This window comes from Trachemys scripta, chromosome 4 (assembly GCF_013100865.1).
Source record: "Trachemys scripta elegans isolate TJP31775 chromosome 4, CAS_Tse_1.0, whole genome shotgun sequence".
In the NCBI taxonomy this organism is placed as follows: Eukaryota; Metazoa; Chordata; order Testudines; family Emydidae; genus Trachemys; species Trachemys scripta.
Genome location: NC_048301.1, coordinates 20,434,349 through 20,461,626, shown reverse-complemented (window position 1 = coordinate 20,461,626; position 27,278 = coordinate 20,434,349). Strand labels below are relative to the sequence as shown.

Here is a 27,278-nt window from a genome sequence, read left to right as displayed (position 1 = left end):
TCAAGAAGGATATTGATGAATTGGAGGATTCAGAGAAGAGGCACAAGAATGATTAAAGGATTAGAAAACATGCCTTACAATAACAGACTTAAGGAGTTCAATCTATTTAGCTTAACAAAAAGAAATTTAAGGGTGACTTGATTACAATATAGACGTATGTACATGGGGAACAAACCATTAATAATTGATTCTTCAGTGTAGCATAGAAAGTTAGAACATGCTCTAATGGCTGGAAGTTGAAGCTAGACAAATTCAGACTGAAAAGAAGTTGTACATTTTTAATGGTGAGTGAGTAATTAATCATTGGAACAATTTACCAAGGGTCATGGTGGATTCTCCATCACTGACAATTTTTAAATCAAGATCAGATTTTTTCTAAAAGATATGCTCGAAGAATTATTTTGGGGAAGTTTCAAAGCCCGTGTTTATATAGGAGGTCAGACTAGATGATGACAATGTTCTCTTCTGGCCTGGGAATCTATGAATCTGGAATAATGGGGGAATTCTCAGGTGGACAGCACTAATGATTTTATGATCCCTTTGTGCATGACTGAGAATACTGCTATTGTCATTTCACTGTTTTGTTAATGTTGCATGTGTTCACAAGAAGAACTGGAAGTGAAGAAGCAAGAGTTTGCACAGAATGGGAAGGCCTGAGTTAGTTTTGGCACTGCTCTCAGCAGGGAATGGGAAATTAATGGAATTAAAAGTACTGGGACATGCCATTTAGAGTGTTCTAGCAGAGGACTTAATTTAAAAGATGATCAAATTGACAGTGTTGCTATTAAGCGCTGCACAACAGCTCCCTTTGGAGTCACTAATCAGGGAGATAGAAGTATTGTAAATGAGCAACAAAAGAGCCATGCTAACTCAATGTAACCTTTCTTTTTGTGGAAGCTTAAAAAACAAATGTACCTTCACTCTCTATGCTCTACCTACCTCTCTTCTAGCAAACAGTAGCATGCAACATCTGTATTTTCCAGCTGCAACTCCATGTTTCAGTAAGTGGTTAAATCAAGCATTCCTGTACACTACTTATGGCAGCTTTATTTTAAAAGATATAGTAAAATACAACTTGGTTAAAAGTTAAACTCGTACTGCAGGACAACTTTGCTGAAAAAAAACAAGGCAGGAGTAGAATCTAAAATGAATTCTTTCCAGTTTGCCTTAGGCAAACTAACTTATCCCATACAGTTCAATTAATATTTGGTATTGCTTGATGATAAATGAGCTTTTTAAAAATCTTAGCTAGGATCAGCCTATACATTTTGCAGCCAATTTATATTACAGCATATTCCCACCTGCAGCCAATAACTGTTGTAAACATAAACTTCAGACTTATGTTCCATATCTGCTTCTTGTAAATGGGGTTAAGGAGTGAATGCTGCCCCTACTAATGCTGCCTGCAATGAAAATATAAATACATAGCCGTATGTATATCCAAAATGCTACACTGCACACACAATTCTCCCTTTGCAGAGAGAATGAATCATATATAGCCAATGTTAATATTTGCTTCATGAACTACTTGAAGTTGCTCAAGTGCTCTGGTGATGAGAGCAGTTTAAGAACCTACATAGAATCTATAGCCAATGTACAGGAGCTAGGGGAGTAGCTGTGTCCTCTTCTCTGCAAATACCCCCACTGCTACAAGTAGTGAAGTCAGTTATGGTTTAGCTAGAAGTAACAGCACAAAGGTTTTTTGTTGGTTGTGGTGGGGGAGATTTGGAGAGGGGGAGGGTGTTAGTACAGGTAACAAGTCAGTATTGCTTTGGTACTATATTCATGAATTATTCCTTTCCCAGAGCAGCACACTTTCAGCTACTTAAATTAGTTTTATAAACATGCTATTTCCCTGCTAGAGTCAGGATTTGAAAGTACAGCTGGCCTACTTCAGTAAATTTTTAAAGCAGGCCAGCATTTAGTATAGTCTGCATCCCAAAGATGCAGGTTATATTTTATTAAGATCCCTTTTCCAAGATAGATACATCAAGGTGCAAACCTAACTGAACCTAAAAAGTAGGTACAGAAATCTATTCTTTATCACTGCTTCTGTATTTTTGCAGAATATGGTTATAAAAGTGTATTGTCCAAGCAACATTTTTCATATACATGGTTAGGCATCTTTTTTTCTACAGATGGAAAAAAATAGGCCAATGGCTTCTTGATTCACAATCATTTATATCGATCTTTGGAGTAGATAGATATGTAACATTTTCACAGTGGGGTTTTCACTTTTACACCTTTCACACCTTCCAAATTTACTGCATAGCAGCAAAAGGATGGAGGGAGATGAGGAGCAAAAACCACACTTAAAGTCCTCAAAACACTTCCAGTATGCTGTAATGCACCTCCAGGTGACTGTTCTGATTGTGTTATTCGACTGGCCATCAATCTCATCAACAGTTGATTGGACCAGGTTAGCCCAAGTGCTGGAGAAACTTTCTTATCCAATAAGCTAGAAGAAAACAGTGTTTTATCAGTTTTTGCATGCATGAAACTGAAGATGTTTCACACTAAATTGTTAATTCATTTTAAGTAGACATACATTAGAAATTACACTTCAGCTATAAGTAGCTGCAATGCTTCATAGATATGGCATTTGTCTTGACAAATCCTCTCTTTTGCCAGGAAGAATTACAATAAGTCAACTTCAAACAATTTTCAACCACTTAAAATACAAATTACAGGGCCATCTACCCTGGGCTCCATCAGAGACAACATTAAAGAGGGTGGGGTAGATTTAACACCCTCAATTTTTTTTCTTGATTTATCATTTATAAAATTTGTTTTAAAGGAAAGTAGAAATAACCCTCCAGTAGGCAGGGAATAACCTGCCCAAAGGAGAAGTTTCTCCCTAACCCCCCATCAACAATGTCATGCCCCTGAAACATAAAATGTATATCTCCTCTTCTAAAAATATGATCTTATGTCACTGGGAATGTTCTCATTCATATAAATACCAAAGCCTTATTTAAATCCTACTAATCTTTTGGCCTCAAAGGTATCTTGTGGCAATGAAGTTCTGCTGGTTAATTATGTCTTTAAAAAAAAAATTGTAAACAGGATTTTTATAAAGGTTTAAATTTATATGGAAAATGACAACATCCGCAGTTACATTAGACAGACAAGAGAAGATATAATCCCTCATGTGCTAGAGTGTAAACCAACCACTAATACCTGAGGATTAAAAAAAACAAAAACAAAAAAAACCCATCCCCTATGAGCAGATTATTCCATAATTGTACCCCATAGGATTTCTTCCACAGCTAGTACTGGTCACTGTCAGAAACAGAATGCTAGATGAGATGAACCCTGGTCTGATGTGGCAAGGCAATTCCTATGTTCCTATATATTATACTGAGGATAAACTGACAAAAGGGAAGGAAAAAAAAAAAAGTGCAGGGTTGAGAGAGAGAGAGTGTGTGAGTGAGTGTGTGTGTGTGCGCGCGCGCACTATTATTACATTGCAGTTTATGGAGAACTACTTACCCAAAATTGCTCTGAGCAACGTCTGTCTCATACACTGCATCAGTTACCTAAATCATAAAAAATAGAATTTGAATGAAGTTGCATTTTGAATATATATATTTGTATTTACCCAAGGAAAGGTGGGGAAATGGGGTGACACAGAAGACCGTATATTAATCACAAATTACTTAAACTAAATTTAAAAAAAAGGTACTTATCCAGGCTGAAATTGAAGGGGTACTGTGGGGTATAAACTTAGTCCTAAACACCAACTATTCCCTTAGTCACAGCTTGTACCAATCTATTAATTAAAAAGGGCCCTAGAATAGTTTCACTAGATTGTACCATCATCTGGAGCACTATAAAAGAATAAACCCCATTTTATATGTGTGTAAGTGAAGACACTCAGTGAGTGATTAAGTGACTTGCCCAAGATCACAAACACAGACTGTGGGTAGAGCCTGGAATAGAACTCAGGTGTCCTGCCTCCCAGGAATGCATCTCAACCACATGAATTATCTTCCAAGATGAAACATATAAAAATCTTTGTTCTTAACACCTTTCTGTTGACAAAAGCACAGCAAGTTAAAGAGTAGTTGTGTTTGTATGTAGCCCTTAGTGTACACTATGGATTTTTTTCTTAGAAGCACAGTTTGAAGATCCAGATGAGGAAAAAAAAATTACATTCACAGCTCCCTCCTGTAACTACAGTTTTTGTAGCCTACTTGATATGCTACATGTCTTATTTAAAAATGAGTCTAGTTAGTTACCGGAATTAAAAAAAAACTTTTAAATTAAAAATGCATTTGCTTTCTGGATCCACCTCCTCAGTCAGAGGAGACTGGGCTACGTTTGTCTTTCAGCAAATAGCAGAGACAGACCGTCCATGAGGCTTGATCATGGGCCTTCCACCCTTGTGTCAGATTCTATCTCCGCCATTTTAAGTAGAATGGCAATCCAGTATTCCCAGCTTTTAAAGCTGAATTTGAGATTATAGTAACAACAGTCCCGATATCCCAATTCTTCTTTGCCTCTGGGGTCTGAAATTTCAGGAGCCTTATTCCCCAAATGAGACCATCCACTGGGCTTCTGCACTTCACTTGTTTCCTTTTACAGCAGAGCAGTCCAAATGGAACAATTCAAAGGCTAAGAAATGCTCCAGCTGTTAGGAGACCCTTTCTGGACACTTGGAAGGGTAGTTCTTCCACAATTGCTCCCTATCTGCGGAAGCTTGCTTTGCCAGGAAAAGAGACTTGGTCTACATAAATCTGGGACCTGTGCATCCCTGCCACATCAGCAAAGACTCCTCTAAAGACACTTTCTCAAGTGCACATCAGTCCTCTTCAGCTCTTGGAAGTCAATCAAGACCTTCCAGAGCAATTTCTTCAGTACTAAAATCAAAACACTTCTAGGACCTGAGGGGTCTAATCCACCTCTAAACAGATAAAGCACTAGAGTTCAATCTCAAGTTCTTAAGTGACTGAAGCACTTGGAAGAAATCTAGCATACTTTCTGATTCCTTTGCAAAAGGAAGGTCTGGGCTAAGGCTCAGGCTCAAAACAGAACTCTTCCCTAAAAGAGAGGCTAATCCTCAGAGGAGGAGAACCATCATTTCCTGAAAAGGCAAAAGATTTCCTAAACAGCCAAAAGCATAGGAAACTAACCCAATAAAGCATTCCAAATCCAAAGCTGCTCCCCAAAGATGGGGGACTCTGGACTAAAATAATAATGAACAAGAGACATTCCTCCCCAAGACTATTGCTGCAATATCTAGGAAACCTCCTTTTTTTAAAACACACCTACACAAATTATCAAAAATCAGTACAAAATATTACCCATTCAGTCTTGTCTTTCTTTCCTCCCAGGATGTTCAGTAACAAACACCTGGCTGAGGAGCCTGCAGGCTACTCTACATTCATTTTTATACTACACATTCATAAGATTGTAGCCCTTAAGGATGTCCCACTTCAGGTAGCATATAGCCAAATGGAAAGCAGTCCATTTGAGATAGGTTAGAGAACCCTAAGGTTTGCACTGACCTATGCTCAGGCCACAGCCAATTTACAGTTCCCTGATTCTCAAGGCAGATCTAACCAGCACTCTTAAATTACCTCCACCACCTCCCATGCAGAACTGAGAATCTTCTCAACTCAGAACTGAGTTTTGAAAAGATACATACTTGCCCTGCCCTTGCCTCCTTGTCAGACACCTTATTTGCAGCATAGCTGCCGCAGAAAACCCTGGGAAAATAGCCAAAAAGAGCCAACTCCACAATGCACAGTCCCACTCTAAAGGATATCCAAGGCACCAGTGGCAGAATCCATGACAAGCAAGGCTCTGCAGGAACTGCACTGTATAGGAGATGGGGCAGAAGGTCCTAGAGCAGTGGTCCTCAAAATGTTTACCTCACGCCCCGCCCCCCTTTACTCCTGTCCATGTCCCACCCCCCAGAGCTGGGAGCAGGGCTGCAGCTCGGGGGCGAGATGCAGACAGAGGAAATGGGCCACAGCTGGGGGCAGCGGTGGGAGCAGAGCCTCGGCCAGGGGTCTTGGCTGGCAGCTGGGGCCTGGAGCCAGCAGCCAGGAGCAGATCCCGGTGGCGCTCTCTCCCTGCCCCCTGTGGGGGCTGGCCTAGGCCCAGCCTCCCTCCTCCCCCCAATGTTCCTCCACACCTCACTAGGGGGACACACCCCACAGTTTGGGGACCTCTGTCCTACAGTAAGTGCTGAGGTATGAGGGGGCTTCACATCCCCAGAAATCTACTATGTTTACGGCCTGATTCATGCAACAGAGTTCAGATTCTGCCAATAAAAGAATTCAAAGGAAACTTGAGGGAAGCCTCAGCTTCGCTTCTCCTATGTCCTCGCCACAGGTTCTTCTAGTTGGGAGAGGGTCTCATCTTATAGAAATAACTTGTCGTTTTCTAGTACATTCATTTAAAATTAGAAATATTTTAATGATGCAGAGCCCTAGGTTTAGGTTTATCAATCTTATCATGGACTAAAGTTAAAGGGATGCCACCATCAACTTGCTGAATCATTTCTGTTTGAAAACATTGCTTGTAGTATTATTACAAGTGATCCCTAAAATTATTAGGGCTGAAAGACGTTGTCTAAGGGTACTTTTTCTGCTGCCCATCACTGTAGTATTCCAAGTGCCTTCCATGTAAGATCAATGGCAATAGCGAAGCCACTACTTGACTTCATGGCATATCTAGCACTTCTTTTTTCAGGATAAAAATATGCTTTTTTTGGTTTTGATCTTTTAGATTTTCTTTTCTTTCTTTAGATGGTAGGGGTTTGGTGGTACAAGGGGGTGTCACTGTTGTGTCATTATTATGGAGGAAAAAATTTTTGAAGAAAGTTTTGCCGTGTTTTTTAAAGGTAGTCAGACTCTGGATTTGCGCAATCTCCTCTGGAAGTCTGTCCCATAGCAGGTCCCCTTGAGTGAGAATGTTTTATCCCAAGCTCTCACAAACTTCATCCTGGGCTTCATTTTCTGCATTGTCCCAAAGGACTGCAGCTGTCATGACAGTTCATAGACAGAGTTTGATCCATTACTTGCTTTGTTGATTAGGACCCGAAGCCTTAAACTGGCATCATAAGTTGACTGGGGAGCCCATGGAGGGACTTCACATTCAGCTTCAGATACAGTGAATTACAGTAATCTACCCTAGATATGACAAATGCATTGACTGTTGCCAATGCATTGGACTAAGGCTGGGCCACAGCTGGGGGCAGCGGTGGGAGCAGAGCCTCGGCCAGGGGTCTTGGCTGGTAGCCGGGGCCTGGAGCTAGCAGCCAGGAGCAGATCCCAGCGGTGCTCTCTCCCTGCCCCCTGTGGGGGTTGGCTAGTCCAAGTTCAGAAGAAAAGGAGAAAAAGTTACTTAATGAACTGGAGATGAAACTAGTAGTTTTTAAGATACTGATGGTACAAGGTCATCTAAGTTTAATGAGTCAAACTAGAAGCCAAAGCTTCACACTATTTTGATGGAGGCTTTATGTCATCAATCGAAGGTAGAAACAATGTCTTGGCTAGTCCTTCAAAATGTTTCCCCTCTCTGACTAGCATCATTGGTCTTGCTGGGTTCAGCTTGAGCCAGCTGACCTTCATCCAAGAACCAATGTCTTGTAGGCATGCTGACATTTTAATAGGAACAGTTGCATGGACTGCGAATGAGATATATAGTTCAGTGTCATTAGCATACTAATGGCAACTGGGTCAATAACATCGCCTATCATTGGATATTGAAGAGAAGATGGAATAGTACAGATCCCTGTGGGACCCCTTCAAAGTTAGCGTGAGTGTGAGAGAAGTTCTTTTTTCAGTCTGATTACTTTGTGCAGTTGACAATGCTTTAGATATCGTTATTTTCACTTTCTCTTCTATATAGACAGTTTCTCCCTTAGCAAAAAAAAAAAGACCCTTGCAAACATTAACAGAGGAGGAGGAGAAAAAACATCTATACAAATAATTTTTTAAAAAATTTCAGGATATTATTTAAAGCCTGCCTTATTAGCAATTGGAACATTTCAGTTAGTCATTATGACAAAGTTGATAATATCCCTTTAAAACAAGACAATTTTCTCACTCAAGCAGCCCTTTTTTCCTAATGTACTGAACACTAACTTGCAAAATCAGATTTACAGCACCCACTGGGACCTCTAGGCACTACCGTGATACAAGTAACGCAATAAAAATTGTTCCAAAAATATTAGTAGGAAAAAACCAAGCTAAAAACAGATAAAGCTGCATAAGCAAGTCTAAGATCTGACGCTTCATCCCAATTTTAAAGAAAATATTTCCATTAGTGCTCTGCACTGATTGTTCCCGTTTGGCTCATTCTAGTTTCTTTTAATACCTCAAATATTTTTTTTAAAAGAAAGATTATTTCCCCACATGTCACTCAAAAAATTAAGCCCTATGACTTCCTTGGGCCAGCTTTCAGTGGACTAAGTTCCACATCACAAAGTCACCATAATGGCCACTGGTACTGCCTGGGTTGTACGTGTTCTGTTGATAAAGACCTCCAGAGCTATCATAAATTGACTAGATTTTAAAAAAATCTAAAATGTTGGAGAGGAAAATACTGACTTTCCTAGTTCTTATATAGGTTTTGCAGTTTCATGGGAGAAGACATTTTTGTATAAATACAAATAGGTTTTCACTTTCAGAATGTATCAACTGGCTTGTATAACATTCATACAAATACTTTTGGGCCAACAGATGTCTCAATACTAGTGAATTTGTTTCTGTATGAGAAAACTCCTCCATTAATCATTAAATGATCATAGAACAAAAGTGTGTGTTCAAAAAGAATACCGTCAGCTTCATTTCTGTTTGTAGTTCTTTTCAAGAAGTCTCTTTTATTTTGTTTATTCAATGGTTCTGTAGAGTAGGAAATAATTTCTGGTTTCATACCTGATTAATGCACAGTATTGGAGTTCTGAATCGACTGCTTAAACTGTGAAGTTTTGCTCCAAATGTCTGCAGATATCTGGCTTTCATAACAGAATCTTTTGCTCCAAATTCACATCGAAACAAAGCAGCCATAGAATCAATGACCACCAAACGCACCATGCCTCTCAAGAGCAGTAAGGTAATCCTTTTAGCAATGCAGTTGTAGAAGGTGTCCTACCACAAAATACAAACATTCAACATTAGAACTAGTTAGAATGCTGGTACCTATAAAATTCTAAGACAGATACCTGTCATTTCACTGCTTGGCTCTGTGGTTATTTATGGGAGGTTATATTCATAAGCCAAGATTGTGGATTTTTACAACACAATTGTATTCCTATGTGTATGTCTGATGTCTGTTTGTTAAAAGTAGTCACAAGAAAAAAAAAAAAAAAAAAAACAAAAAGGAGATCAACTGCAGCACTAGTTTACACCATGTGCAGCCTAGCACAGTCAAGTAAATGGGGCTGCACAAGGCATAAGAAGTCAAGAAATAGCATGACCTGGATTTTTGAGTCACATATAAAATTCCAGTGTTACCCAAGAATATGATAGTGCAGTTCTATTCCATGGCCACTCTGCATTCAAATTCTCACTTGAATGTTGAGGAGTTAACTCAAGGCTAGCATAAGTCCTCAGGGTATTGATAAATGAGAAAAAGACAGTGTTTTTTCATCAAAGGAATTGAGATAGTACTATACCAGACCCTCTATTAACCAAAACTTCTGGTAAAAGTTAGTATCACCTGAAACTCCTGTTTCCTCCCCAGTTGATACAAAATTCAATCATCTGAATGTTTCTGAAGTCCCCAAAATATTTTAGATAGAAGTTACACTCCACTGGGTGCTGCTTAGTTTAATTTTCTTCTATCACATGTAACAGTTGTTCATCTTAGCAAAGAGGGAATTCTTTTGACACCCTTGCACTGTTCTTGTGGAAGACACCATTCTTCACACATAAATAGGAATTACACGGTTAAAGATTTATAAACATTCTTCCAGGATTAGCGGTCTTACACACAGACGACTTTCTACATTCCATCTCTGTCAAAATTAGACTGAATTGCTTGGAACTGGATTATAGTCAGATTCACCTTACCAAACTGATTTGCTCTTCACACAAATATCATCATAACTGTGTGTTTCTAACTGCTGAAAAGAATTCATTCAGCAGAATAGATGACCTCGAGAAAGATTTCTTACTGTGTTCACTGTACACTAAGGGTGGTCTACACTACATTGGAGAGGTGACTGCAGTTTGGGGAGCCATAGCCAGCTACTGCTGCAATTTATTGCCTTGTCAATGTGTGTAACATTTTATATTTGTCGGGGTGCTTTGGTTCTACATACATCCTATTATGAGCTGTTTCTCAGAACTCCTGCTGTTATTGTGCAGACTTTCTCCATGATAAATGCATTTTATAGTTTCAGAGGACTGGAATAAAACCATTGTTTCCCCAACATAGGGCCACCAATTGTTGTCTGGACTGCAACAAATGTGACATTTAGATTAGAATTTGCAATATCATCATATACAATGTGTTCTTATATTTACCCTAGAATTTTTAAAATAATGATCTAGTACTTTGAACAAATATTTTTAACCTTTAGAGCCTGTTGACCCTGTCCCCACCAAGCCCATTAGAAAATGAAAGTTACTTATCCGTAACCAGAATTCTTTGAGATGAGCCTCTGGATCAGGGTGGCCAACCTGAGCCTGAGAAGGAGCCAGAATTTACCAATGTACATTGCCAAAGAGCCACAGTAATATGTCAGCAGCCTCCCCATGAGCTTCCCCCCTGGTGCACAGTGCCTCCCACCCACTGGCAGCCCCACCGATCAGCACCTCCCGATCAGCTGTTTCATGGTGTGCAGGAGGCTCTGGGGGAGAAGTGAAGGCATGGCAGGGGAGGGAGCAGGAAGGGGTGGCGTTTGTCTTTGGATCACAGCCATGTACAAGCATGGCATCCCTGTTGGGAATTAACTGGTATTTACCCACTTGTGGAACAAAAGAATATAAAATGGAGCACTTGCTAATGCACTTGTACTGCTGAATGAAAAATTCTTCTCAAAGAATCTACCAATACATCATCTTTCACTGGTAGGTGAGATATTGGACCCATCCAATGAGGACAGGGAATTTTTTTTAAGAGGAAATTTCCCTGACAACTGGCTTGAGAAAACCCCTCTTTATGTGAGTATGTTACACAGATCACTAATGCTGTCCATCAGAAATTTAGACAGATTTGGATTTTATGAAGGGAGGAAAAGCCTTGCAAGTCAGAGATAGCTCTCAGCTCCTGTATCTTTATGTGGAATCACATCTTTCCCTGAGATCACAAACCTTGAAATGGATAGAAATCAAGGAACCCAGATATGAATACAATGAACCATAGGGTGGGAGTACAGCCAGATAGCATTCTGACCTAGTCCTATTGTCCATATTATACAATAGAAGGCAATAATTCACATTGTGGCCAGGAAACAAACCTCACACACCATTGCGTTCAGGTGATGGATGTCTCAACCCTTAGGTGCACCTGTTCATTCCAAGATGGGAGGAATCAAAGCTATGTTTAGTGAGATTTTCTAAAATGCTGTGCCTACTGCTCAAATGGATCCATGTTCTCTACTGGTTCCAAGGAAGACTTGGTAAAGCTAAGGATAGGTGCCTCTGTGTGTTTCTACTACGCATACAAGGGCCTACCAAAGACACTATCCAACCAAGAGACACTTGTGTACTTCATGCTGGAGCCAGAAGCAAGCCTCAATAGTTCCTGATTCTAAGCCAGAAAAGAAACTAGTTATAACTGAAGGTAGGTACCCTGGGCCCAATAATGTTCTAATAAAGTTTACTCCTATGAGAGATCAGACACACAGATCTATCAGCATATTTATGATGTCAGATTAAAGAATATCAGAGCAGTTGTCACAGCCCCTTAAAAAAAGCTCTAAATCTAAAATAAGACCAACAGCACTATATCTTCTCTGGAAAACCTTAGCAAAGCAGTTTCATTCCCCGAAGAAGACAACGGATTCCAGGTCTCCCTTTTTTTGCCTTTACTTTGGAAGGTTACAAAGAGACCAAAGACAACAGGCAGTCCTCTCTCAAACATCAGATGGATCTTGCAACACCATACCTGATTTCTCCTACAGACACTGTGTAACAAAAATCTTCAGATCTGGGAGTCTCAGAATCACTAGAACGGAGATAGGTATAGTACCCTTACATCCTAAGGAAGCATTTGACCATAGTATCAGTTCTCAGCCTGCCAGATTCTCAAATCTGGTTCTGGACAGCTGAATTAGCCTTTAGGAACCAAAGAGAACCTCAACAGTTACTGCCCAGAACCAAGTGAACTCACAATTCCTGGACCAGGTAAACTGGCTTTTACAGTTTCTGATAGTAAAAGAGTCTAAGAATGGATTGGTCCCTCTCTTCTTGCCTACAGGATGAGGGTCTGATAGATGGAGCATTGGAATGGGAAAATCTCCCAGGCAAGCAGGGCTCAGAGAGAGACAGACAGACAGACAATGTGTGTGTGTCTGAAAAAGGCCAAACAGGAAGTATAATGTGAAAACTATCCTCTAACTTAGAGATCCACCATTTCAGATCTGATCAGAAGCTTGTAGTGCATTTCCCCTTTCCAGTGTTGCAAAGACCTTTCCATGGATTGATTTGTTTATGCCACTATGTTGGGCACAAAATTAGTAAGGCAACCAGCTCTGCAAAGATCCTGATGTTGGAAATATAGTCCCCTACCAGACTTCACTAACTTGGGCAGATCTGAGGCCTCAGTAGTGCAGAGCCATTAGACAAAGTGATGCAACAGTCAAAGATGTCAGATCCTTATGCTGGCTGGATCCCAGGTAATCAGATCCCTTCTTGGCAACTGTGCTTGCCAGTCCTTAATGTTTGACTATTGAATCTGGATTCAGACTCTGACCCTGGATCCATTTGTATCCAAAGCCACACTAACCAGTCACAGATCTATACTCAGCATTTTTTTTTAGTAGCTCTGTACAGTGCTCTGTGGTGGATCCAGGTTTTGCTGCTCCCAGATCCACACCTGGCTGCTGGATCTAAGCTCTGTGGATGCAAATCCTTTGGAAATTGGATCCAAAAACTAGAGAGCCACTAGGTCTCCTGCGACAACCTGGACAGACCCAGAGACCTTGACAGTGAACAGCCTGAGAAGTCTGTCTAGTGCAGAGGTGTAAGAGGCAGCCAAACCCACTCCAGTGGGACACTCCTCAAAGTCAATGCTGGACTTATTCAGTACCAGTTAGCTGACCGGGCCTGAGGAGCCTCCTCTGTGAGCCCACACAAAGCCCATGCCAGACAGACGTCTCCTCATGTCTTTTAATAGAAAAACCGGATTAAGACAGTAACTATAAAACAAAATTGGCCAAAAAAAAGGAAAAAAGGGAGGGGGGGGGGGAACCAAACCGGATGAGGAAAGTGTAGAGGACATTTTGTATGATCTGAGCTCACTGCATCTTCAGCAGTTAGAAAGGAACTGAGGGGTGGTTGGGGCCACGTCCCCTTTTATACCCTCAGAACTCTCTGAGATGGGAGAGAGAGGGAGGGGTGAGTGGCCCCAATGGACACTGCTCCAGACGCTCACAGTGTGCACAGGTGCCTTGATCCCACAAGTGGGAATATGCTGAGGCCACTTGAAGAAGTACACTTTCCATCAAATAAAGGGCCACTCGTAGTCATGAGGACATATGCTCTTGATGGCCTTATTTGCTACTCATGAAAATGGGAGGGACTTGAACGTGGCTTTGGCTGGGCATTTAGATCGATACTTTATAACCTGAATCATAAATAATTTATAAATAAACAGTTCACTAAAATATTGATGGACCAGGAATGCTCCTCAGAAGTTTTGGATGTGGAAAAACTATCCTAAATTTTTAAAGGAATCATTTTGATATTTTAGAAACTTTTGATCCCACATAACATTAAATATAATTACAAAAATCCATACATGAGGGAGGCTACATGCAGGAGGAAAATTAAACCAGTCACTCATCTACGCTCATATAAAACACTGATGGGGTGACAAAGGGCAACTCAGATGTGTGGCTTTTGAAATACCATCAATTACATAAGATCAGTTAAAAAGAATATGTTGCTGTAGCTAGAGCTGAACCTAGGAGAGGGTGATCAGGCCCATGGGTGCCAACATTCAGGGATGCAAGTCATTGCATTTAGGAATGCCAAACATGGGGTATTTTTTGATTTTGCTTGTGCCTTCGAGGAGGGCAGGGCGCTGAAAACATTTTCCGCCTTGGGCAACCAAACACCTAGGGTTGGCCCTGGCTGTAGCTCAGTTAGTACAAACAAGTTCTCTAAACACTAAGGCCTCATCCTTCATTCGAATCAGCAAGTGCAGACCTCCACTAAGGTCAATTGGAGTCCACCTGGCCACAGGGAGACATATCCCAACACAGAAGTAGGTCCTAGAGAGCTACTTCCAGTAAACTTGAGATTTAAAAGCCACTTGAGCTACACTACACTTTAAAGAGCTCTTTTCCCCGCTGTAGAATTGCAGACGAAAGAAGGGAGTAAAATTCTCATCAAAACTTATCAAATCTCAAATATATGTACAACCACTGTAATTTGTTACTTTACACTTTTTCTGCAGGCATTAGCTTCTGTTTGCATGGTTCTTGTCTTTTCTCACCTACCTCTAATAGTTGTAATCTCTCATCTTACTACTGTTCTCTTTTTTAAAACAAAACAAATGGGTTATAAGTTACCAAGACTATCATGGAGTTCATTTTGATTATTACTCAACAGTATAGAAAACACACAATGGAAAAACAAACGCATCCTGCACAGTAGTTCTTTTTGTGTTTGTCAAGACCAACTTGAAAAAAATAAAAGCAATTACAAAAATAGCGCTAATATTCCAACATTAAACCCGTCAGGCTATCAATTATTAAGCTAAACTGATGGTTCAGTACTAAATTATGCAGGGTTCCCCCCAAATCTCTCCTTAAAACTAATCCCACTATCATGACACATACAAAAATACTGGCAATGACTAGACAGCTGATATACCATGGCTACTGTTTATCATGGTTATCTCATTGTTACCTTTCATTTCCCCGGCATCCTGTTTGTTTTATCAACCTGTTATCTACTGACTTAAAAACTTACATTGTAAATTCTTTGGGGCAGGGACCATCTTTTTATTACGAGTTTTTTACAGTGCCTAGTATAAAGAGTGGGGGGAGGTGTCTCTAGGCACTCTTGCAATACAAGTAAGTAATAGTAATGCCTCATATACTAGAACAAGTATAATGGATTTTGGAAGAAGCTGAATGTTAGTCTGTAAAGATCTCTTGTCCTTTTCAAAATGAAACTTTGTATGAGAATTAAATCTCTGAAAACTTGGATCAGCTCCTAAATACAATATGAAGAGATTAGGAAGCTGGTACATATAGAAAATCACCTTAATTTATTTGTCGTCTTTGTGAGCACTACTGCCTATCTACAGTTAGGCCCCCTGTACTATTTGTTTGCATCTGCACTAATTGGATTTAATGTTCCCAAGTAATTTATTTGTAAGTTGCACTGTTACTTACAAGGTCTGCAGCATGCTCAATGAAAACACTGTTTCCAAATTTTATTCTCTGTATGACATCAGGTGGAACATCTGCCCTAAATGTAGGTTGTTGATCAATTAGTTGCTGCAAGCGTTTATTTGGGAAAACATCTTCTGTGCAAATGTAGACAGCACCTGCAATCAAAAAACAACCTCTAATATTACACAACTCACATTACAAATATATTTTTAAAATTCATTCCTTTTTCCACTTAGCAATGAATACTCAAATTAGGGAATATTTTCTTCTTAGAACTTGCTCAAAATCTTGGTTCTGTTAAAAGGACAATTTTTACTTTTTTTACCCAAACTTGATGACCCAACAAAAAATACAGCTATGATGACAGCAGTCCTGCCAGCTGTTCTTTTGGTGCCCAGTGCAATGATCACATCCTTCGGTTTCACAGACTCCCCTTTGCACTATTCATTGACCCACCAGATGATACTTTTTTTTATTGCATAGCTGCATAATTGCCTGACACTCAGTGTCCTCTTTAGGTTCCCTCTTTTTGACCCTTTGACCTTCACACCTGTCCTTGTTATAATTATGGGTGGATAACAGAAAAAGTGAGTCCTGGGCTCAGTGAATCCTCCCGATAGGCTGAATGAGGATCCTTTAGCCAACCTCCCCAGAACCCAATAGGACTGAGGAATGGTCCCTGGCTTATGCTGTTGCTGTATAGACACATTATGAAGATCATGTCTCAATGATAAATACACCAATACTGCATCGTTTATTTTATAGGTAGGTGCAGCCACATATTCTACTTTGTGTGTGTGTGTGTGCACCCAATTCATCAAAGCCAGAGAATTTTGCCTAGCAGTATCCATAATGGCAGCACTTGCACCTCATGGCCACAGCCCCCCCGACACATGGCTGGAGTCATTCAAGGCTGACCGCTGAGGAGGGAGGACACTTAGTGGAGCCTCCAGCCCAAGAGCTGCTTCAGCACTTGACCGTGGGAACCAGAGATCCCACAACAATCACAGCCACATAAACACTGACCTGTGAGAGACACGGTTGGTGTATGTGTTTGTGAAATGAAAATGACTGTTCTTTCCCCTTCAAAGGTTCTTTTCCCTGTATTTATAAAGTTTATTCTGTTATAAATATGTCCGTTTGCTTGGGTTTGGAATAAAAATTTAGTTATGGAAACTGAATTCATCGTTATTATTTCACCATATATGCTGTGTGGCTCTCATCATTTAGAGATAATAGCAATAGGTGCATGTGCAATGTTATATTACTACACACACAGCACTCGTTACAAGGTTCATATCGGAGTGCAAAAAAACACAATGCCAGGGAGAGCACACTACAGCAATACATATTACTGTGGCTCACTATTAAAATGGTCTTTCAATGCCTCCCTGCGCTGTATAGCTCACTGCTGAGCTCTTCTTATAGCCCTAATATCTGGCTGCTCAAACTCAGCAGATAGCTACCCCAGCAGAAACTTTTCCCCCTTTGCTTTACAGATATTATGAAGCACATAACAGGTAACTATACTCATTGGGATAATTTTTTCCACCGAGGTCTAACCTCATGAGTAGACAGCGCGAGTCTTTCAAACAGCCCAAGGTACATTCCACTGTAATTCTGCACTGGCTTAGCCTGTAGTTGAAGCACTCCTTGGTACTGTCAAGGTGGCCAGTGTACAGCTTCATGAGCCACAGGAGTAAGGGGTAGGCTGGGTCTCCAAGGATCACTATTGGCACTTCAACACCCCTGACAATGATCCTCTGGTCTGGAAAGAAAGTCCCTGCTTACAGCTTTCTGAACAGGCCTGTGTTCTTAAAGATGCCTGCATCATGCCCCTTCCCTGACCATCCCACACGGATGTCATTAAAACAGCCTGGGGATCCACCAGCACTTGCAATACTAAAGAAAAGTAGCCCTTTCTATTCATGTACTCTGTGGAAAAGTGGTCTGGTGCCAAAACAGGGATATGCCTGTCATCTATTGCCTCATTGCTGCAAAACCATCCACTATGTCCTGCGCATTTCCCAGAGTCACAGTCCTTTGTAGCAGGATGCAATTAATGGCCCTGCAAACTTGCACCGCAGCAACCCCCACGGTGGATTTCCCAACTCCAAATTGATTCCCGACTGATCGGTAGCAATCTGGTGTTCCCAGCTTCCACATGGCAATCACCACTTGCTTCTCCAATGTCAGTGCGCCAAAAGGCTGGGGTGAGCTCTGCTCACACTTCCAGGAACGGGCCTTGTGCAGCCAAAAGTTCTGCAGTCACTGCTCATCATTCCATACCTGCATAATAATGCATTCCCACCGGTCAGTGCCTATTTCTCAGGCCCAGAACCTGTGCTCCACTGTCTGCAGCTGCTCTGTGAATGCCAACAAGAACCTTGAATTATTTCTATATTCAACAAGAAAGCCTGCAAGGAATTGTCTTGTTCCACCACCTAGCTCCTCTGGTGGCTCTACAAATACTACAGAATCAGGTGCATTGTGCTCACAACTCTCATCACAATAGTGCAGAGCTGTGCAGGATCCATGCTTCTCACAGCGATAGCAGATGCACAGGTTTGCGGGGCTTTTGAAAAGAGGTGCAAAACATTATGGGTAGGGCCCTACCGAATTCATGGTTCATTTTGGTCAATTTCATGGTCAAAGGAATTAAAAAAAAAAAAAAAAAAAAATCGTAAATTTCATGATTTCAGCTATTTAAATGTGAATTTTCACGGTGTTCTAATTGTAGGGGTCCTGACCCAAAAAGGAATTGTGTGGGGGGGAGGGGGTCACAAGGTTATTGTAGGGAGTGTTGCGGTACTGCTACCCTTACTCCTGTGCAGCTGCTGGCAGTGGCACTACCTCCAGAGCTGGGCAGCTGGAGAGCGGCAGCTGCTGACCGGGAGCCCAGCTCTGCAGGCAGAGCCGCTGCCAGCAGCAGTGCAGAAATAAGGATGGCATGATATGGTATTAAGTATCAGAGGGGTGATAACCTCGTTATCTCCATACTGATTTATACCTGCCTCTGGAGATTTCCATTATTTGCATCTGAAGAAGTGAGGTTCTTACCCACGAAAGCTTATGCTCCCAATACTTCTGTTAGTCTCAAAGGTGCCACAGGACTCTGTTGCTTTTTACATGATATGGTATTGTCACCCTTACATCTGTGCTGCTGCCTGCAAAGCTGGGCCCTCAGTAAGCAGCCACCACTCTCCAGCCACCCATCTCTGAAGGCAGCAGCACAGGAGTAAGGGTGGCAAATCCATACCAGGCCACCCTTACTTCTGCACTGCTGCTGGCGGGGCGCTGCCTTCAGAGCTGGGCACCCAGCCAATAGCTGCCGCTCTCCAGCTGCCCAGTTCTGAAGGCAGTGCAGAAGGGTGGCAATAGCGCGACCCCGCTAAAATAACCTTGCAACCCCCTGCAACTCCCTTTTGGGTCCCCAATTTGAGAAATGCTAGTCTCCCCCATAAAACCTACAGTATAGTATAGTGTAAAAGCACACAAACCCAGATTTCATGGGGGAGACCAGATTTTACAGTCTGTGATACGTTTTTCATGGCTGTGAATTTGGTAGGGCTCTAATTATGGGGTGGAAATAAAATTATGGGATGGAGAAAACTGCATCATGAGATATTGAAACCATGTTCCCAGTCACCTGTGTGCAATTCATTTGCCTCCATGAGGTACTGTAAACCTTTCCCAAAACCCCCTGTGCTAGATAGTGGTGAGCAGTGCACTGCTCTCTACATCAATGCAAGCACTGGTAGTGAGGATACACACCGCTGACACAAGGAAGGGAATGTGGACATGCAAAAGTGATTTAATTATCGCAGAGAAAAAGTTTCCTCCATGACATTGGTTACTATGTATTAAAAAAACCCAACCCCTACTGACAGAGACCCGAGAGTCAAAATATTCGTCGTCTTTGTGAGATAAGCTGTTGGGCACACTTGGAAACCAGCATTTTGTTCCACTTTGTTGTCCTCAATAAATTTGGTTCAGATAGAAAACATTTTAAACATGCAACTGATTGAAAAATATGCTTCGTACACTGGTCACCTGCGCAATTTCATCATTCCACAACAGTATGAGTACGTAGAAGCAAGGTGTTTCATCAAACCCCAATGGTCTGTCTTCATTTAGGCTGACGAAGATGCTATCTTTGTTGCTCCACAGTGTTCACAAAATTCTAAAGGCTGTATCAAAAATTTAAATAGTATTTTTTATATTTACTGGAATGCAGGGCTTTTCCATACTGTGGTAGAATCTACTGTGTACCATACCAATTTTGTTTAAAATAAAATTACAAAACACATAGAAAGTAACAGGATTTGTTCCTGATCCTAAATTGAGAATTCTCATATATTTGCCACATTACACGCAAATAGTTTATCTATAAATACGTGCATATAAAGTAAATTCAGCCAAATAAGCAATAAAGGAGAACTATTCTTAGATTGGCACAAACCCTCACCTAAGATAAAATTGTTGTGTGAACCAGTCCAGTAGTTTTGGACTGTGTGGGCAGAGGGGCTTTTGCTGATTTTTTTGGAGGGATGTGTGTGGAGAACACAGAACCAGAAAATGAGAGAGAGACAGAAGACATCTAAACAGAAGCCTGTAAGCACTGTATGGGCCTAGAAGAAGCTAGAGAGCTTTTTGAGTCTGAGCTGGTTAAAAAGGCTTGGGGCTGAAAGCAAAGAAGCTCTCCCCTGTTTTTGGTTCCACTTGTCTGCGGAGAAGCAGAACTTTGTACATTTGTTGTAAACAAACAAGATTGCATCAAAGAAAATGCCAGACTCCATCATCAGTTTCTACTCCCAATTGGAATAGCCCCAGGACCATGAACTTTGACTAGTCACTCAGGTCAAAAAGGGGCAACACTTGCAATATGTGCTGCTCCGACTGTCTGAGATCCAAAAACTTGCCAGTCACCTGTCTGCCAGACTGCCCATCAACGGTCATGTCAGAAAGTTGGGTTCTGTTGTTCCTGTTCAAAAGCAAAGATTTACTCATTTACACGCACTCAGATCTAATCAGGAACCTCAGAAGCACTTTCTCCTCTCCACCCCTCAGACACCGTTTCTGTTTCCCTTCTGCAGGAGTTGTATTTATTACTATGGGCTCTGTGCCCGCTGATGTGCCACAAACCGCAGTTGGCAGTGCAGAGGGGAGGAAATCAATATGCCCAGAACAAAACAACATAACAGCCCTAAGCACTAATGGGAAGTGCTGGGATGCTGTGTGAGAGTAATGGCTGGATTCCACAACTGTGCCTGTGCAAGGAGGATTCTACTGGCAAAAATGCTACTAGGATGAGGTGCCTTCCTTTCTGCCCCCAACACCCATTTAGTTCCTTTCTCCCAGCATAAATGGAGGGGAGTACTAGGGCACGAGTAAGAATACATCTGATCTTTTAAATGATGAACTTGTGACACATGTAACACTTAGTAGCATCCAAGGAAGGAACTGAAGGGGAGGACTAAAAACATACATGCTTCTGCTCGGATCAATGACATAACCTAAAGCAAAAAAATGTAAGCCAAGGACTAATTTCTGCCCTAAAAGCCATCCCTGCCTTTTGACGTTTCAAGAATTTTCCATGTGGTTGGACACAGTAGGAAACAAGTTGAGCAACTTTCACACAGCAAACTGAGAGCTTCAAAAGTTAAACGTGATGCTGCAAGGGAGGCAGAACAACCTAGCCAAAACATTAGTCATACAGAGGACCAGACTAAAGAGTTCTCAGAATTGACATAAGTTTCTTCCTCCCCAACGTAGTACAAAAACGCAAACAAAAAATACAAAAGATCATTGGCTTTACAATAATAATGGTTATGTTCAAATTATCCTTATAATCTACTTACTTGCACAGACGTGGGGAAAATGTAGGGTACAACACAATGCCTATGACTTTTTTGACTATATGTCCATCAGTTTTGGCCCGCACATCATGACCAGATCCTTTGTGATATTGTAACCCTTGCTTTACATAAGGGATACTTAGCACATGCCTAAGATATTGATGTAACAATATCTGTCATGTGGATTGTTTTGTCATGTCAGTTTTCATGAAGAGTCAGGGGGTGGTCATGATGCTGAAACCTAACACACTCCATCTGTATATGCCTTATGCATTTTGATTAACAAACTTCCCACTACTCTTGATTGTTGAGGGAAAAAGTCAATCATAACTCAATGGAAAGTCATGTCTGATTCTATTCACACAGCCACCCTAATGTGTGTGCCATCAGCAGCCAGTAGTAAGAGTGGAAAGTATTATGTGGGGATGTAGCAGTTGTACACAGCATGCTTTTCTTTTCCAAATGCCCAGTTTCTCATCTTGCTGCTAATGATGCTGCAAATGATCAGAAATCCACAGATACAAATATTTACTGCAATTACACAAATTACTTATCTTAAAGCTAGCATACTCCCTTAAAACAATAAGTAAATCTGAAAGTGTATTGTACTTACCAGATTCTAATCCTCCATATTCATAAGGATACTGCACAGAAAGGCACAGCTGCAAACTAATCTGAGTCTTCCCAGCAGAGCTCTCACCCGCAAGCTCTGTGATCCCCACCACAGGAATGCCACCTCTTAACAAGCTATCTAGTACTGAGCAACCCAGGCTTAGTTTCTGGTGTTGGGATGTGCAGTGATCTTTGTCTTGGTACAGCTGAAGTGCTAGAGGATATTTTTTAAAAGAAAGAGTTCTATTTAGCATTTTCTTAATAAGGGACAATATAACATAGCTGCCACCTTCCAGGTAGCTCTATGATTGACATTTTTCCAGATGTAAGCATGATTCAGCCTGTTTTCCTCCCAACTAACAAACAATCTATGCACTGAGGAATCTGCTTGTAAATTGGTACATCTTGCATTTACGCTGATCCCCTCCATGCTCTAGAACTTTCCCCTCTTCCTGTCCTTTAAGGGGACTTTTGGGGAAAAGCTGCAGCAAGGAAAATCTTGTCTGCATGACTTCAATGGAGCAGATATGACCGGGAAGTGGAGGTAGGGTTGCCATCTTTCTAATGGCTGGTAACCAGACTCCTGAGGCCCCGCCTCCTGCTCCACCTATTCCTCCAAGGCCCCGCCCCTGTCACTCACACCCCACCACTTCCCCCGTCCAGTTGGGCTCCCTCTGCTCCAGGACTGAAATGAGAGCTGCTGCAGCCTGACAAGGCGCTTGCCTGCAGGTAGAAGGCGGCCCTGGCTGAGCAGGGGTTGGCATGGATTAATGACCCCATTCCTCCCCCTGCCCCGTGGTAACCAGACTTTTGGTGTCTGGTCAATACTTCTGACTGGACACTGCCAGGTGCCCTTTTTGACTGGACTTTCTGGTCGAAAATCGGACACCTGACAACTGTAAGTGGAGGAGAGCTGCTAAGGGTCAGGAAGCAGTATGAAAACATAGAAGGATCTGTACTTCTGGCTGAGCTTTAAAGATCCACACAGAACAAGAAATGGGGGATTCAATTGCTCAACTCCTAGCCCATTCCATTAGAGGAGGGCAACCCCTGCCTTATGAAATATTCTGGTGGAAATTCTAAGAGGGGAAACTTGCAGTGTCTTGTCCCCCAGCCAAGATTTTCCATGTAGGGGAATTATTTGACCCTATAAGACTGAGTACAATCCACTTCTATTTACATTCAGCACTTCACAGGATCAGGCCCTTTAGGAATATAAAAGCATCTGCTAAAACAGTGGTTCTCAAACTAGGGCCGCTGCTTGTTCAGGGAAAGCCCCTGGCGGGCCGGACCGGTTTGTTTACCTGACACGTAAGCAGGTTCGGCTGATCGCGGCTCCCACTGGCCACTCCAGACCAACGGGGGCTGCAGGAAGGGCGGCCAGCATGTCCCTTGGCCTGCGCCGCTTCCTGCAGCCCCCATCGGCCTGGAGCAGCGAACCACAGCCAGTGGGAACCGCAATTGGCCGAACCTGTGGATGCAGCAGGTAAACAAACCAGCCCATCCCGCCAGAGGCTTTCCCTGAACAAGCGGCAGCCCTAGTTTGAGAACCACTGTACTAAAGAGTAACAGGAACTTACAGCTTTTTCTTTCCTGAATTGACTTGACTGAGAAATAATTTATCAATATACTATTACCTGCTATACAAAAAATGGTTTATGCTCTACTTCAACAATAGATCTTTGAGCAATAAATTTAAACCTTTCATTATAGCTCAAAAGTCTAGAACGGTTTTTAATTATGTAAATAAAATACTTTATTTGTATTGACAGTATTACCTGTAAGCACACAGCTTTTCCTCAGTGTACCAGAGACTGTTTTCAGTAAGCACTGTACATCTATACTGGACAGTTTTGTCAGCCTTTGCAAGTCTGCTCCAGAAAGATTCAAAATCTCTTTTATGGATTTTATGTTAGCTGAAATTAGAGGAATTCTCATAAATGCTTTTGGATTGACTATAACCTTACAAAAGAGAAGGACTTCCACTTATTGTTAATTTACTGAGAGTACTGGTTAAAAAAAAGTTACAAGTTTTGTTTATATTATCATGATTATCAGTGATTTTGAATGGAAAGGGACTTTAATGTTTTTTGGAAGGCATTAAAGCATTATCAGCTTTAACATCAGATGGAAGTGGTGCCTGAGAGAAGGCTCTGATAGAGAAGCAATTTCACTATAATGTTCTTCTGGTGCGCCAAAGTGGAGTTACTTCTGTGTAAACTGTGGCTGCTTTTGATTTTTAACTTCTTCTTGAAGAAGGCAACAACAGAAATTAAATGCGCATTGCAAATAAAATTGACTAGATTAGAAAAGGATAGCCTGACTGTGTCTGTTCATTTCTTTCCTAATAGAACAAACTCCAGTATGCCAACCTCTTCTTGACTGCTTGGAAGCCAGGACACTACTCTTGACAAGCTTTTGACATGGGAGGCAGCATGCATTCTGGGTTTATCAAAAGCGGATTATAAAGCTGTTTGGAAAGATCACCATTGGATCATTGGGAGAAGAGGGTATCACTTGCAAATACACACTGTCTCACCAAGTATTTAAATTACATTTCCAGTATGGATATGATTATGTACAGATAGATATTATGGTAATAGCAAATCAGGAATGTACATACAGGTGGATTAAATTACCTTTCTTAACAGCAGCTATCACTTTGGGGTTCATGTCAAACTGGTCCCAATCCATGTCTTGATACAGGACTGTAGTGAGTACAGAGCCTGGTGATTGTCTGTAAATTGAAGTCTTATGAAACATACATGAAATACAGATCATAAGTATTTATTTCATTTGACCAACTTTGTGGAAAAATGGACATTCAAATACTATTAATACCTAACAATATATTTGTCTATAATCTATAGCCCAGAATGTAATTAGCCATTCACATGATGGAAATTCTCCTCAGATGCTCTGTAGCTACATCCTCCTGGAGACAGATTACAGTAACACAGATGAAAGGAACAGTTGGTAATTATTTCCATTGCCTGTAGCTGAGCTACAGCTGTACACCTCCCTAGCTTTTCATTTTCAAAGAGAAATAAAATCATACAAATGTAATATAAAATAATCCATGACTATAAATATTTCTGTTACTCAGAACTGTTTTGATTTATTAAAACATGGGGTGACTAAATACTACAGCATAATGCAATCCAATTGAAACTTTGATCTAAAAAAGAAAGGCCGAGTCATCTGCTATAACTATATAACAAAGTAGTATTATAAGGCTTTTTATTATTTATATAATGGATTGTGCAATGTAATGGCAGACAAGTATAAAACATATTTACAAGACTTAGTTCCCCAATTAATCTGCTTTTTAAAAACAAGGGTCCAATTATTGGGGTACATATACATAATATATGGAAATGGGTCCTGAGAGCAGGATTAATACATTAAAAAGTCAGTGATTTAAACATAATTTCATTAAAATTAAGACCTATTTAAAACAAACTTATGATTAATACCGGTCTCAAGGGCTAAGCTTAATATAATTAAAGATGGGCACAGTGCCCTTAGACCGAAAGGATCCCAAAGCACTTTACAAACTTTACCCACAGTACCACTGAAATGCAGCCACTGCATCATACAAGTGTGAAGGGAAGGGAAATTTTGAGCAAGACATGAGGACAAACACCTCTGCTTATGAAAAGTGCTCTAGGATCTTTAATATTCACATAGAGTAGAAAGGATCTTGGCTTTTAAAATCTAATTTACATGCACTAAACTACATGGTATGGAATGCATCATCAGAGAAAGATGAAGAGGAGAACCAGCTCAGCAGGTGTTTGAATTTATGGTCCTGGGGAGTTCAGATATTAAACTGGATACTTAAACCACTAAGCTAGAGAGACCAGGTCTTCAAAGTGAAAAACCTGAATTCTTCCAAGGAAGGTTGTGGGCACGCAGGAGGTGGTTTTTTTTCAGCATTAGAGAACTGTGTATGGAAGAAAAAGAAATAAATGGGTGCTTATTCTTTCCTCTCCTTCCTTAGAACCCTGACCAATCTTCTGAACCACTGTTTTGCGTTCGGTAGGTCTAACCCTGTTTGGAGGGGATGTCACAAAAGACAATTGAGGGACTGCAAGGCATTGAAAATGTTATTGCAATTCAAATAGACACAAAAAATGCCACACCTCCCTGCCCATCCTTACCGTTCAAGGACAAGTATTCTCGGTCAACCACAAAACATCCACACAAATAAGTTATACAGGGTAACGGTTATCAGCACTACTCTCCTGTTGTTCCATTTATTATAAAAGTAAGGGGCGTGTGAATATCTTGGACTTCAAATAATACGTCAACAAACTGAAGAGATGAAACCCTGACATATACCAAACAGCGCTGCTGCACCTTTCCCCTGGGATTCCAGGGGTGGGGCAGACATGGCAAGCCCGCTTAAAAAAAAGAAAAAGAAAAAGAAAAAAACCACACAGAAATTGGGCTTGTTTTTGGCTTAATTGGCTTGTGAATTGTTTGTTGGCTAGTAGCTTGTTGCTTCTTTTTTTTTTTTCTCCTCAATTGGCTCCCAGCAAACAGGGGCAAAGGGCGGGGAGAAGCAAGGGGGAGTGTCAGGGGTGCACAGCAGGCCCACCAGGGGGAATCTAGTAAAATACAACCTTGGGGTTCTTAGGGATTGGCTTGTTTTGAAATGGGATGAGCTTGATTTTTGACTTCTTGTGGAAGTCAGGGTGCGGTGATTATTTACCATGTGAAAGTTGGCAACTGTGGGGTGGGGCTGTCCCCACGAATCAGACACCTCCGAGGAAAGCCCACTTCATGGGTGACAGTGCTACACAAGGCACAGCAGTGCAGCTGCCATCTGTGGAGAAAGAAGGAGTGACACTGAGCCTGGTCTACACATGGGGCTTGCCCCCGTTCAGCCACCACGGCGCTGCACTGGCGCGGACCCCGCAGCACAAACCAGAGCAGCCGGAGGCACGGACGCAGACACTCCAGCTCGGGGGGAGCGATGCCTCCCAGCAGGGCAAGACGCCCCACAGTCCCCGCCGGGAATTACACAGCCCTGGGTGAGGCTCTAGGCCCTCCACACCCCTGCCGGTGTAGTGTAAAAAGCTACACCCGCGCCGCGCTGAGGAGGCCCGGCTCGCCCCACAGCGCAGGCAGGAGAGCGGTGCTGCCCGCTCCGCCAGGGCCATCGGGACTCACAACACAGGGAGAGTCGTAAGCGTCTCTTAACCCCCGCCGCGGCACGCGCACGGGCGGCAGCCCCTGGGAGAGACGGTTTGCCGAGGCTTGGGGGGGGGGGG

The 27,278-nt window shown here is 41.7% G+C and overlaps 2 protein-coding genes across 7 annotated transcripts in view; one reads left to right on the top strand and one right to left on the bottom strand.

Annotated features, from left to right (window-relative positions):
* Window positions 1-24,644, top strand: part of KLC1 (kinesin light chain 1) — a 97,501-nt gene extending 72,857 nt beyond the window's left edge. Inside the window, exon 14 of one of the 2 annotated variants that reach the window (XM_034767882.1) lies at window positions 24,351-24,644. In XM_034767882.1, coding sequence (XP_034623773.1) covers window positions 24,351-24,381 — 31 coding nt within the window. In that variant the 3' untranslated portion in view covers window positions 24,382-24,644. Of the gene's footprint in view, window positions 1-16,294; window positions 16,653-24,350 lie in introns of those variants that run through there. The other variant, XM_034767885.1, reaches the window with a different exon arrangement.
* XRCC3 (X-ray repair cross complementing 3) lies at window positions 376-27,278 on the bottom strand. Of its 5 annotated transcripts, none has more exons than XM_034767889.1 (9): window positions 27,178-27,278; window positions 26,717-26,830; window positions 24,639-24,750; window positions 23,778-23,915; window positions 22,001-22,213; window positions 15,530-15,684; window positions 8,892-9,104; window positions 3,493-3,539; window positions 377-2,458 (listed from the first exon to the last, which is right to left on the bottom strand). In XM_034767889.1, the coding sequence occupies exons 2-9, from the start codon at window positions 26,717-26,719 to the stop codon at window positions 2,218-2,220; spliced, it is 1,122 nt and encodes a 373-aa protein (XP_034623780.1). In that variant the 5' UTR covers window positions 26,720-26,830; window positions 27,178-27,278; the 3' UTR covers window positions 377-2,217. The 5 variants fall into 5 exon arrangements, with proteins under 5 accessions (XP_034623783.1, XP_034623781.1, XP_034623780.1 ...); XM_034767891.1 differs by having other exon boundaries at window positions 24,639-24,707; XM_034767892.1 differs by lacking the exon at window positions 27,178-27,278 and having other exon boundaries at window positions 376-2,458; window positions 23,778-23,870; window positions 24,639-24,736; window positions 26,717-26,748.